We start from the raw sequence: 18,086 nt of genomic DNA, 5'->3' as shown, positions 1-18,086 counted from the left end.
TATTCGTTCTCCCGGTGTCTTCCAAAGTTTGGTGAAAAAACATGGGGTGCAAGAGGGCATGATGATGCGGTGATGGGTGGGGACTTCTTCATTGTTTCTTTCCATATTGATGATATTTTATACCAAAACAAGTAAAATCCCCTGGAAGTTTTCTGTTTGGATTTTGTTAGGTAGGTTATTGATGTCCCTTCTAACCATCCAACCCCAAGAGACACATACGGCTGACTACCACCACTGACTTAAACCACTTCACTGAATGAACAGTTAATCAATTAATAACAACTGTCAGTGGATTATTTGTACTTGACTTTTACTGACTGTTGCTATACGGGAGACCTTCTTCCCTGTATTGCATAATTACTGTTGCCGAACTTTGTGCCACAATCGTTTAGCTGTCTTTGAGTAAGGACTTAAAACATAAATGGTTCAGTTAAAATATTTAAAATAGAACTTCTTCAGAGAATACATTTCAACAAACTGAGGGTTTCTCGAGGGTGGGGGGTAGAGATAGGGTGCCTGGGTTATGGACATTGGTGAGGGTATGTGCTGTGGTGGATTCTGTGAAGTGTGTAAGCCTGAAGATTCACAGACCTGTTTCCCTGGGGCTAATAATATATCATATGTGAATTAAGAAAATGTATTTCAAGGGAATCTTTTTCTGTATTAAAACTTAACTTCATTTCTTTTGCTAGTAGAAAGCTGGAAGGGGCTCTCCCTATTTATTTTTGGTGATTTTGTCAGCCTGGGTATTTGGTGATGGTGTTTTTCTTCTTCTTTACTGTGCCCCGTTTCTGTTTTCACTCTTGTTCTCTAAGTCTTTTATCAAAGACCGCCTCAAGTCCTCTTTTGGAAGTTTTTGCAGCATGCTGTTAATTATTAACTTGGAATCTTTTTAAGTACAAAGTTAGGGACTTAGTTTTCATAGCAAGCTGCACCCAACATGGAAAAGGAGGTCGTGTGATATAATGTGAATCGAGACTGATCGTGCGGCCCAAGAGCCACTGTTCACCAGAAGCCTCAGTGTCTTGGAAGCAGCCCCCCAGCTGCCCAGTCAATAGCCTTGTCTTAAGCCAGCACTGGCAGTCTAGACTCACTTCCAGATGCTCACGGGCGGTCTGGAAGTGTTTCAGAATACATTGTCCAATGTCCAGTGTGGAAAAGGGCACCCCCCCCTTCCCCCAGGTTTTGAGTGTCAGGAATCTTTCTGGGAAGTGATCACGAAGACAACCCTGATTTTTCTCATCTGCAGGCTCTCTGCTCCTTCAAGGTAGCCTGCAGCCGTCTTCCCTCCTTGTCAGGAAAGACGAATCCGTGGAAGTCTTCCCGTTGGTTTGTTCGCACGAAGATGTCATTACTGTTGCAAAATATTCCCTGCCACGTTTGGTATAAATTGTTGAAGCCACAGTATTTTCTGATGAGATATGATGGCCCTGATTTTCCTGCTTTGTTCCAGTTCTTGCTGATTTGTAACAATGGTCCTGGTCTGTGTACTCTTCCTAATCCCAGTGGAGCCAGTCATCCTACGGTCTCACGTGTCCAGAGTTCTAGAACTTGATAGAACCAGAGTTAGCTGCGTAAGCCACCGACGCTGCTAGCCTGAAGTAAACATTTTCTTGGGGGCGTGGTCTGGGTGCATGGCCGTGTGGCTCCTCCAGGTTCCCCACTGAGGGCTCCAGGCCCTGTCTTTGCTCACCAGCATGTGGGTTGCCTCACTCATGGAAGGGACTCACTTAATTGCTTTGCTCTCAAACATTGCTTTCCTCCTCCCCGCAATATCGAATACAGTCCGTCGTTTGAAGGGTCTCCCTTCCGTGTGAGTGACAGGCTGATCTGTGTGCAGCAAGGTCGGCCGTGAATACGGACACTGGAATTGCTTCTCAGCAGAGAGGCCTTCTTTTGCCAGGCACGGGTCCCAGGGGGCTGAGGCTTGAGGTGCTCTGGGGTTTCAGCCTTGTTTTCCTGACTGCGGCTTCCCCAGTCTCTGAAGGATACGGAAACACAGCAGAGCTCGCGAGGCTGGGGCAGGAGGTGTGTGTTTTGGCAGAGAGGGGTGTTTGGCCCCAGTGGGTGTGGACACCACAGCTGCTGTCACTGTCACTGTCCATGCACAGGTGTCCCAGCTGCCATGCTCCTTCTGGATCAGGGCCTTGCAACTCCTGCTGCTTCTGCAGCCACCACCCGGTGGAAGGGGAGTGGGAGCTCTTCACAGAGCTGTCCCGCCCACCGTTGGCTGCGAGTTGCTTCAGGGCTCTCTGCAACACCTGGGACGTACCCTGCCTTACAGTTGTCCCAAGAGTGGTGGTGGACATGTCCTGACTTCTGTGCAGGGGAGGGACAGCTCGTAATAGAGAGATCTCTCCCAAGTATAAGAAGGTTTTTCTGCAGCTGGGGTGGACCCGGTGGCCACGGCGGTGTTCGCTACATAGTCTGCCCAAAAAGCCAGCACGCCAGCCCCCAGAGACTTGACTGCCCGCAGCGCGCTGTTGACTGTCAGCGTCATCAGCTTTGACTCTGAGCGTGTGGCCCTCTCCTTTAACTTTGATTTGTTTTAAAAAAAAAAAAAAAAGGAATGACTTATTTGCATCATTTCTCCTACAAATGATTTTACTTCCTCGTTAATGAAGAATTCTGCATTTCCAAAAGCCTCTCTGTGATGAGGGTAGGGCGTACACAGTGGGGCTGAGTGCCTGGGCTTTACAATCACACTGCCTGGGTTCAAATCCTGCCTCTAGTCCCCACTCACTCAGTGACCTTTGACAAGTTACCCTCCTGGCTTCAGCTTCCTCACCTGCCCTGTTTTTGTTGCCTACATCCTACATTTTGGAAATAGGAGCTAAAAGTCAGTAGACCTGGATCAAATGAAGAAAAGCATTCCAGGGAACGTCCCCTGAGAGGTGCTCTGGTCAGCTGGTTCAGAACACCCCCAGCCACTCTGCCCCAGGCCTGCTCCTGCCACTCCCTACCGGGTAAAATCGTGGGGTAGTTTTTCCTTTTGGCTTGCTAATGATCTGTGGTCTCTCCCTCGAATGAGAGATCCCGGAGCATGGCCTTCTTGTTCACGTTGTTGCTGCTTGATCGCTGCTCCTAGGACAGTGCCTGGCATCAGACATGGCCACAATGTCTGCATGAACAAAATTAGTCATGGATGTCCACGCCCAGCACTTCTTCTCTCAGGGTGCAGCAGAGAGAAGGAAGTAGGATCGGCTGCGTACATACGCGGTTCAGTTGATTGAGCAAGGAGAGGTTGTGTGTTTGCCCATGGAGGCTGGCTGTCACTCTTACCCTTGGCGCTGAATGGATTGATCATGGTGGTGGAAGGAGTTGTCTTTGAGGAGGAAGGAGAGATGGAAAACGGAGACTCAGTGAGGGACTTGAGCTGTGGAGGGTCCTCTGTGAGCAGTTCTGTAAAATCAAGGTCATCTTTTTGCCCCTGATTTAGTTCTTCCTCAGTTTGTGGAAATGTGAGCTGGGGGAGGAGGACAGTTCAGTTCTACCTCTGGATTCAAGGTAGATTTTGTTAAAATGATCAAAAGTTTTAATCAGAGAAAAATGGGAAGAGGAGTGTAATAACATGCATACGGACTCCTCACTGAGCTTCCAAAGGTATCATGTCCTGGTTGGCCTTGTTTTTAATCTCTGTGTTCTTCCCCTAGCTATTTTGAAGCAAATCCCAGCCACCCCAGATTGTCATTGGGATGGCTTTTTGCAAGTACGGTGGTATTCAAAGAGTGAATGATTTGTTTCAGGAAAGGGAGGATGTGCAGAGGGACTGGTCCCTGGGCTGGTGTTTCCACTCCCCCTTGGATGTTCCTGCTCCTGCTCCCGCATGGAGGCCAAGGGCATCAGGCTCCTTAGCAAGCTGTGCACGAGAGCCAATGAATGGGTGGTAATGGCTTCCCAGCGTTGTCTCTGGATGTGACTTGACTACTTGAAAGCTGGTTAAATAGATTATGTGCTTCACAAAAAAGATGCCTCTTGCATATCATCTGTGGTGGGGAGTGAGCAGATTTTCAAAGCAAGATACAAAGAGACAGAAAGGTCAGAGCTTCATAATTTGTGCATTTGTAGCTTTGTTCCCCTGTGATTATATTGTTGCCCACATATCTGACAAAAGCTGTGAAAATTAAAGCTTAAATCCTATTATAGAAATGAAAAGTTTCAATGTAATTAAATTAAAATAAACACTGGGACACCAAGATTTAGGATTTATGCCCACAAAAAATGTTTTACGCTAGTGTTACAGCAATTGGGGTAAAAAGGAATCAACCTGAAAAAGCATTAACTTTCACATTAGTCAAGAGCATTGGACATACTTGGAAGATCTCGTTGAGTTAAGATGAGAGAGCCTCTGGAACACACGTTTTCACCCACATGGGCTCTTTTCACCATGGGTCTGAACCGGAGACATTTGGGAAAGCTCATTCCAGTTAACACTGTATCATTTCTTTGTCTTTCAGGAACTGACCTTTCCATATTCCCATATTGAAAATGACCAAACCAACTGACAGATTTTCTTTAGAGCTTACTATGTTCTTACCGTTGTGTCTTAAATTTTTTTGGTTTTGGAAGGTGGTATAAGATTTGAAGAGTGAAGATTGAAGACTTGGTGGCAAGATAATCCCTTTTATAGTCTTGACAGTAGTTTAATACTCTTGGTGGATTACGTTGTTCTAAGCTCACTATTCATCGGCACCTCTTTGTTTGTTTTTCATTTTTGGGTTTTTTTTTTGCCCTGATGGTTGGAATCTAGCGGTGAGTAGGAATGGGATGTGTGCCATTCCCTCATTTCCTGGCCATTCCCATGGCTCTTTCTTTCAATATAGCAAACAAGCTCCTTTTAGACAGTGTTCGTCAGCCTCATAAAACTTCATTTGTGTTCCATTTTTTTAACAATACAGAGCTTCTTCAAGATGTAGGCCTAGAGAGCTTGAATTATTTTCCTCATTCTTATTTTCAAGGTGAATGATTCTTCCAGTTATCAAGCATAGTGAAACTCTCCTTTTTAATGGTAGAAACATTAGTTACAGCAGCCCTTTGAAATCTGAGGGCAAAGGCTCAGATACCAATGAGACTAGCTATTAGGAAATATTGAAGTCAGATTTCCAGACTACTTTTGTTGTGATTAATATATAATATTATAAATATATTTACATCAAATATATTTATTTATAAATATATATAAAATATATAAATATAATTTATATTTCTTAAAATCACTCGGTCAACTTCTTTTGCTTTAAATTGCAGAAAGAATAGCTATATATTTAATACAGATTTATAATACAATATACCTTCTTAATGCTTCGATTCATAAACAGATCAAAATAAAAATCTCTTGAGCTTCTCCACTGTGGAAAATGGAGAGCTATTTCTCCTTTTTGAAGGGATCTTAAACCCAGAGCTACTGTACAGTAATTTTGTTAACTTGAGGGATATCGTACAGAAAGAAAAATTGAGGTTTGGGGCCTTCGTGTGACACAGTCACATAATGTACCATCCGTCTAGCATTCCCGGATACTTTAATTAGGTAGTCGTGCTGATGACTTCTAAGGAATGTTACTTACTTTGAACCCCAAAGACCGGTTCTTGAAATAATGGTGGAATGTGAAATCATTTTTTCCTCTTCTGTTTTTGAGACAATTTTAATCTTTATCTGTAAGGTACTGTGCCTTTTTCATACCTCATTGTATATATCACTCTATATCATTCATTATATGAGCGTTTGAAAAGACTGTCTTTTAAAACAGTGCAGCCTTTTAGAAGGGGCTTATTGAGTCTAGGAGGGTGAACTCAATTTCAGTTTCTTAATTATATCTATTTCTATTCCATTATAATTTGTTGAGCACCTAGCATGTGCTCAGGACCGTTGGTTAGCAAGTTGATTCCTTTGAGAGGCTTCAGAGCCATCAGCTTAAAAATGTATAATTGGAAAAGAGTAATTCTCTTAATTTACAGATAAGGGCCCAGGAGTTAAGCAACAGGTCCTACTAATTTGTAAGCAGAATCCCAGGCAGGGAGCTGTCCACCACTCTGGTGCTGATTAAGGAGTTGTCTTCTTAAAAACCCATCACCCACTCTGTTCTTAAACTGTTTCACATTTACTGTATGAGTAATACATTCCGAATACTGAATTCACTTCCAGTGCCATATGGAAGGTAAAATAGAAATAGTGGATAAACAAACACATAAATAAATGTAAACAAACTATGCAAAAATAAATAAGCAAAAATGCAGTGTAGTGTTTATGGAGTTTTCATACTTTTTTCCTTTGTGTGTGTGTGTCGGGTGGGGGGACTCTTATCTGTGATCAGATTGGTAGTTCCTCAGCATGTGGTTGGTCCACCTTTATTATAGCCTGTTAACCCCTTGTTCTGTACCCACCTCTGGGTGACCTCCTATCCCTGTTGCTTGATGTTGGGTGCAAGAAGAGCAGCCTTAGAAGAGCTTACCTCTCTCCTCCTGTATCTGTTCATGCTCACACAGGGGATAAGGACAGCAAGTCTGTGTGTCGCCCCAGTTCATGATTCCTTCCAAGCCGTATGAGATTAGCTCTGTACCTACATGATGTGTTATCTACAGTACCTTGCCTGGGACAGTTGGAGGAGCCCCAGGTCAGTCTGCTTTCTCCCAGGTTCTCCTTGAAGACCCCATTCTTTTTCTGTTGTATAAATCCTTTTCTGAGTGCACAGACCATCTCTCAAGATGGAGTGGACTGGACTGTAGGGTTTTGACACTGTTTTTAATGTATACATTTCATTGTCAGGGCAAACAGCAGTTTGTAGGCTTGTTGTCGTTATTGTTGTTGTTGTTGTTTGTGGGTTTTTTGTTTTTATCTTAGCTGGTCAACTCAGTCTTGGAAGCCAGTGTATTTACAAAGAATCTATCACCGTGAGAAAACATTTATGAAAATCTTAATCAGTACAAAGCTCAGAAACTCCACTTAGTTGCAACAAATGTGGCTATGACGCTAAGCATCTCTAGTCTTTTCCATAGAGTGAATAAGATAGAAGTTTGACAGAGATACTTGTCCTTGAAGCAGCACTCCTCAGATTTCAGTATGGCCCTGTACATGTTTAAACAAGCAAGACTAGAATGAGCTATAGAGTTTGTAGGAATATATTGAGTGACAGATGGCAGTTATATCAAGGGGGCTGAACAAACGTGCATAGTAACAAAACGCTGTGTGTGTGCTGGAGTACAGTGGCCAAGACTTAGGTTCCTATCTTCCCTCACTTTCCTGGTTAAAAGAATGCATACCACACCTCAGGCCTGCACATTGTCTCTTTGTTTTCTCATCCTGCACTTGGTGAGATTCTGCCCAAGGACTGGCATACCTGTAGAATTTCTTCTGAACTTACTAAGCCACCTCTTTAATGCACCTCCATCCACCTAGCGACTAGTTTCCTGGCCTGACTGCCACGTCCCACGTAATATTCCCCAGGACTTTACCTGACTGTTTCTAATTTTTTCATCTAGTCTTTTCATCTCCTTGTAAATGGGACTCATTACTGATTTTTCTCCATTGGTTGTTCGTTCATTTCTTTCTTCTGAAAAATTATTTATTACTATAATACTAATGAATGTCTAATTCCTATTATTAAACTTCTCAAAACTGAACAGATAAGAAATATCTCCTTCCCCGTTCTTTCTTCTAAAAAGACGATATGTATTGTGCTAGGTCCAGTGGTTTCATCCAGAAGATACCTTTGATCAGCTTTTTTTCCCATTGCTATACAGTCTGTATGCTACCACATTCTCCTTCCAATTTCCAAGATTCTTTTAATGTCTTGTGTTTTGAAGATTTTATTTATTTGAGTGAGAGAGACAGAGAGAGAGAGAGAGAACATGAGCAGCATAGGGAGAGGTAGAAGAGAATCTCAAGCAGACTCCATGAGCTTGGAGCCCGACATGGGGCTCGATCTCACGGTCCTGAGATCATGATCGGAGCGGACGCCAAGAGTCGGACGCTCAGTCGACTGTGCCACCCAGGCATCCATTGGATTCTTTTAATTTTAATGTCATCCTCTCAATTAAAATTCCATGACATTGGGTACCTCAAAGCTGACATGCAGGTTCTCTTATTTCTGATAATTTCAGCACTCAGCTGAGTGGCACCAAGGAGCTTCTGACCAAACTGTTTATGAAGGTGTTAACCAGATGATAGGAGTAGAAACTGGTGCAGGACAGTTGTATTTACTTCATTTCACAGACAAAGAGGAACAATGAAAGAGGAAATCCAAAAAGGAAAAACGATTTACCTAGGGTTCCTCAATTTGCATTGATTCTCCTGGTACTACTGATGATTATGACTTGTTACATTAAGATGATACTTGGAAAAATGTAATCTGCATCTGACTTGTAAAGAAGCCAGAACCACATGTGGTTACATGTGTGTGTCATTTAATCTAAGGAGCTATGGCTTCAGAATCAGGCACCTAATTCTGGGTCAGCTGCTTAGTGGCATAATCCCCACACGTCCCTTCTCTCTGGCGCCTGGCACCCCCATCTGTCAATCTGGACATAAGTAGATGGCTCCTGTGATCCCTTCCATTGCTGACTCCATTTCCTACATTTCTGTTGTTTGAGGACTTGAGGGAGAAAATGATTTGAATAAATTGAATCATGTGAGTACAGAGTTCTTAGGTAGTTGAAAAATAAGATGAGTGTCTATAACAAATGAGTAACAAGCATCCCCCATTTATATAGCTCCTACTGTTTAATTCTCATTAAAAGTGTTAATCTGGATCTCAGTTCAATGTAACAGGCTCAAGGTTATTAAATGCACTTTATGGATCATTTGTTTAATGCGACCAAACTAAAAATTAAGCAGCGCATTACTCAGTGTTCATAAAATGAATGTTTTAAATGGACAAATTCATTCTCGTATTTGCATCTTGCTTTAATGTAGAGCCGTAATGGGGTTATAGACGGATATTCTACTTGGACATTTATAAGCTGATGATGCCTGTTGAATACCTTTTATAAAGATTAATATTTTTTACTTTGTGCCCATTACCAGAGCATTAATCATCATGGCTTCAGCCCGCACAGCTGAGGATGAACAGATGTTGAATTATTGCTGTCTGTAATCATAGTGGATCACACTGGGAGAAGGGGTTCTGGAAGGGTGGCTGGGACCTCTGATCCCCACAGCTGATTTGTGTGGAGTCTGGGTCCACCGGGGTTCCTGCATTTCCCTTGTCTGGCGGGGAAAATCAGGAGAACTGTGTTAGCTAGTTCTGGCTTCCCTGGGGCTTCGATCTCTGCCTAACTCAGACTGTCGGGCACTCCCAAACCCTGTGGTCACATCCATGTGAAGAGAGATCTGATAGGAGAGATCTGCGGTAGCCTTCATTCTCCTTCCAGTGATGAACACGAGTTCATTAAAATGAGAAATCACACAGGAGGTCTTTAACATCTGCTTCCTAACATACTTGGAGACCAGGCTGTCCAAGACAAATACAGTGTGAGCCACATATGCAATTTATAATTTTCTAGAGGCTATAGTAAAAAAAAAAAATACAAAGCAATCACTGAAATTAATTTTAATGATTTATCTAAAATATCATCTCAACATGACTTTGATCTAAATATTACTAATGGCCTGGTTTCCATTCATTTTTTTCCATACTGCGTCTCTGAAATCCAGTGTGTTTTTGACACCAATTCACATTTCAGTTTGGATGCTTAATTTTCATCACAGATACTTAATCTGTGTTTTGAACATTTCATAGAATTTACTACTGAAAAGTAAATTCCCATCCTGAAGTTGTTCCAGTCTTCCATACTAATATTTCCGATAAGCAAGTATCATTTTTTACATTTACGTTTCAATTACTTAAAAATTAACTAAATTTGAATTTCATTCCTTCTTGGCACCAGCTGTATTTCAAGTGTGCACTGGCCACCGTGTTGGGTCGTGTAGCTCTGAGGCATTCGCCTTTGTGTACTTTTTGTTGAAAAGGCTGACTTTGCGTGATGATACTATTTTGTTATTTTTATTGGCAGCTCTCATTTATTGAACGCTCCTATTTGCCAAATGCACACAATATAGCATCTGATTGTCACAGCGAACCTCAGAGATAATGTACGCAGCCCCATTTTGCAGATTAAAAAATTAAGGCTTTGAGAGTAGAGGAAACTTGCCCAAGATCCAAAGCAAAGAGTAAGCAGGGTGTGTTTTTCATTTCCTAATGTGTGTGGGTAAACTGAATGTTAATGAGAGTAAAGGCTTTCCCAAAATTGAAGAGTGACCCAGGTTCCTAGGCTTCTAGTCAAATATTTAGTGTAGCTATTTTCCAATGGTTATGTGTAGGCAGTTTATTAAAATGTATTCTCTGTTAAAATTCAAAGGTTGGTTTGTTTGCTTTTGAGGAGGATTGTCAGTTTCCCAGGCCATCTGTCTTGAACCTAATTGGACTGTTGGCATCAATCATGGTTGAGAAATGTCACTCTGTTCATGGGGAAGGGTATTTAGGACACCGAGTTGGGACGTTCAGAATATGACAGGAGATTCTTCTTTCTTGGCTGTGAGAGACTGCATCTGATGCTTTAAAATTTTTCATTGCATGCATGAACGTGTGTTTGTTGTGTGTGCATGTAGTCTGTGAGTATGTGTGGTGTGTGTGTAGTGAGTGGTGTGAGTGTGTGGTGTATATATGTGGTGTGGTGTGAGTGAATGTGGTGTGTGTGTGGTATGTATATGTGTTATATGACTGTGTGGTTTATTTGTGTGTTTGTGGTAGAAGGAAGTGTATGTGGTGTGGTGTGTGGTAGGAGTGTGTGTGGTAGATGTATGTGTGTGTGTTTGTGTTGAGTGTGTGTGGTGTACTTTCCTTTGTGCTCTGCATTTTTTGTCTTGACCTGATGGTGAGATTTGTGAGTCACTTAGACCTTGTAACCACCACTTCTGGAAGAAGCTGGAAGTCACTGAAATGTGGAGTAAGAGACGCCTTTGATAGATGAGCTTGGGGATCCTCTGTCCCTTGGGCCCTGTCGGGGACAGCTGAGAAGCTGGGAGGCAGACCGGCTTTTTGCCGCACACTTCTCACTTGATCTGATGAGATCACCTTGAATGGCAGGTTGCCCACACCAGCTCTCACACGTGTGTCCTCATGTGCACGTGTACTTGCACACTCCCGTCCTGACTGCCTTGGACACCATCCTGTGAAACCGGGTCACTGGAAATGGGGGAGAGATCTTGTTATGGTGCCATCTTCCCTCTGATATCTTTCGAGGACTGGACAGGGTGGCTCTGACCGCAGGTCCCTCCTTCCCACCAATCAGGACCTGAATCCTTGTGGTTTACAGACCAAGAACGAGGGACATGTGTGACAGCTGTCCTGCTAAGAGGGAGCACACACACACACAATCAGGTCTTAGTGTACGTGTAGGGGCCAGTCCATTTGGGTGAGAACAAGACCTCTGCTCTCATTAAGACTGCATCCCAGCAAGGATTGTAGAACTGGTGGCCATTTACGGTGGTCCCCACACCAGGTTCCTGGGGCCCTCCTGCCCCAGTTATGCTGGGTCCTGCAGATCATGGGTCACCAACAAGATGTGCTGATTGGTCAGTCTCCAGCTTTGGTCCCCTTGGCCTCTCCAGGTCTCTGGGGCATTGCCTTTCTTCCTGTGGGCCTGGCATGTATTTCTGAGGTGTGCTGCTACCCTGTGACCCTCTTTCCTCAGAGACCTGCATGAGATGTCTGGTGAGGTCAGCGTGGTCTTTGAGGAAAGCCTGCACACCTTGGCTGCCCGTCTCCAGAGCTCCACTCTGGGGCTGGGAGATGGTGATCCTTGACACTGGGCTGTCAGGCTGCTTTCATGAAGTCCTGCCGACATCGACTCCTCTCATCCTTCCAGGGAAGGTTGCTGCTCCCCTTTTCCCACTTTCCCGAGACCAGCTGCGGGTGAGGAGGGTGACAAAGGACAGATGAGCTACATTCTCCCGTGGCTACTGGAAGCATCTATCTTGTGGTTCTGGGTCCCTTGGGAGCATGATTTTCATGTTCTCAGGGGACTAAGAAAACGAAACGTCTTTCCATGTGACAAAATGGCAGCAAAGTTTCTAAAAAGTTTTGTCATTTCTCATCAAGCGAAGTGGATAATGAACAGGTGCAGCTCCCTTGCAGACCCCTGGCTTGGGGAGAAGGTGGGTGTTCCCACCGGGTAGCGGAAGACGGCTGACAGCATCTCCTGCCGAGGATGAATGGGGCAGCCGTCACTTCTTCACCCTGGAGTAATTCTGACAAATGACACTAACACACTCAATTACCTCTGAGAACGGGGATGTCAACAACTGCTGGTCCAGCATGACAGATAAATGGTTGGTAGGAGATGGATTTCGGCCAGGGCATCTCGGCCTCGGTGCCTACAGGGACATCGCTGCCATCTCTGAGTCCAGAACTGCGCTCCTCTGGTTTTCTGACACCACTCACGGACACAGTCCTCCTCCCAACCTGGACTGGCCTTCCACCTCCGTTGGGTTCCTCCTATGCTTGTTTGGCCCAGCTGCCAGTCATTTGTTCTCCTTTATCATGTTGTGAGGGTCCAGGGCTTTGTGGCTCCAACTTCTCCCTCTGAGATGTCTTGGAAATCTGACTTGCCTCCAAGATGGGGGCAGTGGTAGGGATGAACCAGTGGACAGGGGCGACCAAGGAGCTTGGCCCCCTGGTGGGGGTGGTCAAGCTAGGTGATGTGTTTTGGCAAAAGAGAATGAAGACCGTCATCTTAGAGATGTCTTGCCAAGGGCCATGAGGATGGATGCAAGCAGGGCTGGACCCAGACGGGTTTGCCAGGAAACCTTCCCAACCTGCTGGGTTCGAGGAGGTTGGTACATAGTCGTTACACTGGATGTGGTCTTGTGGTCCAGGTCAGCGTGTCAAGAGCTTCTGAGGGCAGATGTCATTTATGAGCGTTGAGATTCTGTAGGAAAGACTGAGCTTGGGGTGCTTATGCGATTCATGTGTTCGGTGGGTTAGCATTTGGAACTGATGCATTTTCAGGCTGGCTTCACTGCCATGGGTCATTTTCTTGCAGCATTTCCTTTGGACTGGCTTGGTCTCCGGCCGCTCTCTGACACCTGTTCACGCTCCTGCACTGACTGTAGGCCTTGGCTCTTTGGAGCACTTCCCTCGTGAGTTTACAGGGCTGTGGTATTCGGGGAGATGCTCTCCCTGGGAGTCTGACTTCCCCATTGGCATCACAGGGAGGGTTGGCTGAGAATGTAAGGGAATCTTGTGAGGGCCCCTGATGTCGGTGAACACAGAGGATAGCGTCTCTCCACGTTCTCCTTGTCCCACTCCCTGGCCTCTGGTGTTTCCCGACGTTACAGCCAGCAGGGTGAACCGGGGCTCTGTCCAGAAGACACAGAGCACGTCAGCCCCTCGTGCATGAAGTATTGACTACTCTGTCAACAAGTGAAATCGTATAATCATTGGACGATACTCTTTCTGGAAATATGGAGCTGCTATTCGTCCTTTTCAGGGGACTTAGCATGGGATTTGGAAAAACCTTAGCCTGAGCTTCCCACATGCGGTTCCCTGAAGTCTGTGGGACAGAAGGGTGTGTGCTCTGTCTTCCTCCTTGTGGCTCGCACCTACACCCTTGGGCCTGCATTACCGTGTAGTGCTTGTGGAAGTCTTCTCACTAAGTGGGTCTCACATACTTGCAAGAACCATTTCAGTGTTGCAGGCTCCATGTTTTCTTACTAAAAAAACCTCAGAAAACAATAGTGTAAAACATGTTTTTATGTGTCGTTAATGTAAGCCCTAAAATGTAAAATCCTAAAAACAAGCTAAGTATATCTAATGTTTCAGAGCTCTGCCATCTTCTGTCTCGTGCTCTGCATTTTAAAGGGAACAGCGGTGGCTGGGCTGGTTTCACCAGCAGAGCTTGCGTGGTAAGAAGATACTTGCTCATGTTGGAGGGAGGATGATACTGGATTTAAATGGGATTTCCCAACTGGAAGAGACAATTAGTAATTACATTTTGTCTTTAATCTCCTTGTGTTTGTTTCCTTATTGTTCTTTCATTTTCCTAACATTTTTTTCTCTGCTTCTATCTAAAAAACAAATGAGAACCTGGATGTTCCTTGGTCCTTACTACATCCCAGTGTCCCTTCATTACACAGCTGTTCTCCTGGGAGCTGTGTCTTTATCCCTTATTCTCATTTTTTTAAAAATAAAGATTTTATTTATTTGACAGAGAGACAGCGAGAGAGGGAACACAAGCAGGGGGAGGGGGAGAGGGAGAGGGACAAACAGGCTCCCCGCTGAGCAGGGAGACCGATGCGGTGCTCAATCCCAGGACCCTGAGATCATGACCTGAGCTGAAGGCAGATGCTTAACGACTGAGCCACCCAGGTGCCCCCCCCCCCCCCTTATTCCCATTTTTCGTTCCCGTTCAGCCACTGCTGGAAGCTGCCTCAGGGGGCCCATGGGCCTCTAACCGCCACATCCTGTTCTGGAACATGCGCCTGTTCTTGCTGCTGTATTTGGCCACGTTGACCACTCTCCTCCTTTTTGGGGACGTCACTTGTCTCTGGCTCCTCCACATCCCAGCCCTTTTCTCCTTCGTGTCCTGCGCTTCTCCTGTTCTAGTACTTCCTGGTGCTGGTCACGGTTTCCTGCTCATTCTTCATATTCCCTTTGATAGTCTTCTAGGATTTCATTACTGCCTAGAAGCTGATGATTCTTCATTTCTAAGCCAGAAATAACATGTAGAACCCTGTCTCCATTTGCCTTGTAGAGGCAACCTGGGTGTCCAACAGGCAACTCAAACTCAACTTGTACAAACTGAACCCTTCTCTTTTTTAAATAGATTTGTTTTCCCACTTTCCTCTCCTTGGGTGGCATCACATGGCTTCTTGGATGACACACGTATGACCAGGTTGCTGGGCATTGGGTTGGACACTCCTTTATCTGCCACCTTCCATCACCAAGCACTGTCCAGCCTGCCTTCAGTTGTCTCTTGTTCAAAGCCTCTTTCAAACTTACCCCCACACAGGAGGTCAGAGCTCTGCTTTTTCTTGCCTGGATGATCCCAGGAGCTAACAGGTTTCTCTGCCTCCTGTCCTCATTGTCCTTCTCGTGCTTCCCAGAGGGTCTCTAGTCCTTAAATCTGCTCATATCTCTTCCCCATCAGCATGTTCGATTTCTCAGCTTCCTTTCACCTCTGCCTTCATGTTCGTGCTGGTTTCCACCTGCCTGTCTGGCCTTTTATCCTGTCCCTCTTCTCCCCTCCTTTAGAATGTGTTCTGAGCACCTGCCTCCCTGACTTTGTGTACAGGTTTCCCATTCTTCGGTTGCCTGCCCCATGTGAGAAATTAATATTCCTCTTGCCAGCAGGTGAGGGTACTGCCCCTCGGAAGGAGGCCTCCTTGACTCTCATCTCCACACTCAGTGCTTGCCCCCCAGGGCTCCTTCTTTCACGTGCCTGCACGTTAGCACAGGAGTCTGGAAGCCAGAGAGAGCCTGTGGCTCCTCACCTGTATCTCTCATGTCATAAGAGCCAGTCCCTTGTCCTAAGCATCTAACTAGGCCCGGGCCTTCGCACTTAATCTTGTAGGAGTACATTGTATTCCAAGCGTGTGACTAGCTCGTGCTGTGTGTCCATGTCAGACTCAGACAGCTAATGTGAGCTGCTCGAGATGGCTTTGTTCGGAAGGGAGAACTTTAACTCCGCCAGCCTCTTCAGAATCTGAGTCCTCAGCCCTCTGCAAACTGTCTGTAGGTGGGACCCTAGCAGAAAGCTGTCCCTGAGTGAGCAAAGATCAGGTTATGACCCCGCTGAGCTCAGAAACCTGTATTTTAGGAGGCATATGGGAGCAGAAGGAAATCACGCTTTGGTCCTCTTGGGAAAAAAACAAGAGTAGCTGCCATTCAAATAATGTTTGTTGCACCTAGTATTTCTTTTAAAGTTGTAAATCAGTGAATTTATAGCTCAGCACAGAAAACTAGTCAGAACTCCAACAGGTGCTTTTGTGTTTATCTCTCTGAACTCTAGGGGATGCGTGTGTCAATGTGTTTATATATGTTTGTGGATTATTCTTGTATAATTACAAGGACCCGCACATAGATGTGTGCACACCGGCTTGTGTGTAAAGTATTTACAGAGGAAGATAAGTGATTTCCTCCCCTCCAGCCATCTGACCCCCTCCAGATGTCAGTTTCACATTTGGAAGAAAGTAAATGTAACGTGCTTGGAAACAATGTAACATGCTAGAAAAACTAGCTTCTAGCAAATAGAGTTGTGTCTTGGTGGGTCTCCTGCTGACTGGCAGCCCTGTGTCCCCTGCAGACTGCAGAGAGATCCTGCTTCCCATGATGACGGATCAGCTCAAGTACCATCTGGAGAGACAGGAAGACCTGGAGGCCTGTTGCCAGCTGCTCAGCACCATCCTGGAGGTTCTGTACAGGAAGGACGTGGTGAGTAATGGCTGCGTTTGCCCAGGCTCCCTCCGGGGACCCGGCAGGAGGGGTCCCTTAGCATCAACGTGAGCCCCCGCCTCGCTGCACAAAGGTGCTTTGAATTTATTTCAGAAGGAATGACCTTACTTTTAAGGGTTAGCCTTTCTCTCCATTGAGTGGTATCTTTTAATGGTGTGTATTTATGTATAAAGTGTGATACTAACATGAAAATGTGTATTCTTCCAAGTTAAAAATCTATCAAGTTTTTCCCGTGACTTCTTGGGTGAATGCCTCCCCAAGACATGTTTTGATCTTTAATGTCAGAAAATGGCTTTGATATTAAAAATTAGAAATAAACAAATGGAGGCTAGTTATCTATATTCTTTTTGCCATTTCTTAGTTTAGAATAATGCATGCACTGAGATTTGGGGTTTTTTTGTTTTGTTTTGTTTTTTGTTTTTGTTTTTTAAGTCATTGATGCTTCTGAGAGTTTTGAGAATGGCTCTCTGCCTCTGTTCCCACATTCCTCTCCTAACAAGTAATTTCCTCCTGTGCTTTTTTAGATAGCACTTTTTTTCTTTTTAAATGGTGTTTCTTTTTGTATTTGTAAATTATATGCTTAGTTCCCTGAGCTTTTTTCTTAATCAGAAGTTGGTGCAGGTGCATGTGGAAAATTGGACCCTATGGCTTCCCATCCCCAGCATACCCCCTGGCCCCTCCACCATACACATCTGTGCACCCGTGCACACACTCATGAACTCACTGAGTCTCTGGGTATGTTTGGAAAGGCATATAGGTCCTTGTCCATCCATCTGTGCCTCCAGCAGGAGACAGATGGGCCAGGTTTTTAAGGTCAGCAGGGCTTAATCTTTGCTCTCCCCCACATGACCTCTGTATACCTTCCCTGTCCTGCCCACTTCCTTCCTGCATGGGCTCATACTCCAGAGCCTGGTTAGTGCTGTTGAAGGAAGAGGTGAGATTACATCACTTCATAGCGACGGTGGCCCCGCAGCTCTTCCAGGGAGCTGCTTTGCAAGGTTGTAGACACCTCCGTCCAACAGCCAGCTTCCGGTGGCCCCATTCCAGGGCCTGCCCTTTTCTTCAAGGGGAGAAGGTTGGGAATACAGGAGCTGTGTGGCCCATCCTCGTCGTGGAGGTGGTACCGCCCTGGCCTTGTGTGTGAGCACCTGGAGGACATACGTAAACAAGTTCCAAGTTCAAGATGAAGAATCAAGAATCCTGTCCCATACAAAATACAGGGCAAATTCTTACTGATGGAAAAAAGTCGGTGGCGTCTGAGTCTTAGATAGTGTGCTAGAATACAGTTGCTGTGTTCCAAGCGGTCGTTCCCCAGGTTGTTCAGTCTTGCTTCCCATTTGCAGATGGAAAAGTGTCTCTAGAAAACTAATTGGTGGGCTAATCAGGGATCATAAACATTGTATTGTTTACACAGGTTGGTTTTATTTTTAAGGTTTGCTTAAATTAAATTACTATGATTATATAACAAATCACCATTAATGGTCTGTAATTAATAAGACGCCTTGTGTTTTCTTTGTGAAGGCTTTTGCCTTTGACAAGGGACATTCTTCATCTTGTTAAGGATTATAATTGATTTACTTTTTCCAGGATAAATGGATTCAGTGACAATCACCAGGGCTTGCATGCTAATGATTGTCT

The 18,086-nt window shown here is 44.9% G+C and overlaps 1 protein-coding gene across 2 annotated transcripts in view; it reads left to right on the top strand.

Annotated features, from left to right (window-relative positions):
• Window positions 1–18,086, top strand: part of DOCK1 (dedicator of cytokinesis 1) — a 495,164-nt gene that overhangs the window by 173,597 nt on the left and 303,481 nt on the right. For both annotated transcript variants that reach the window (XM_080823568.1, XM_080823569.1), the window contains exon 26: window positions 16,300–16,427. In XM_080823568.1, the coding sequence (XP_080679694.1) occupies window positions 16,300–16,427 (128 nt within the window). The remainder of the gene's footprint in view (window positions 1–16,299; window positions 16,428–18,086) is intronic.

Source organism: Martes martes (genome assembly GCF_963455335.1).
Source record: "Martes martes genome assembly, chromosome: 14".
Taxonomy (NCBI): Eukaryota; Metazoa; Chordata; class Mammalia; order Carnivora; family Mustelidae; genus Martes; species Martes martes.
The sequence above is the reverse complement of the archived record's forward strand: the minus strand, read 5'-3'. Positions and strand labels throughout refer to the sequence as shown.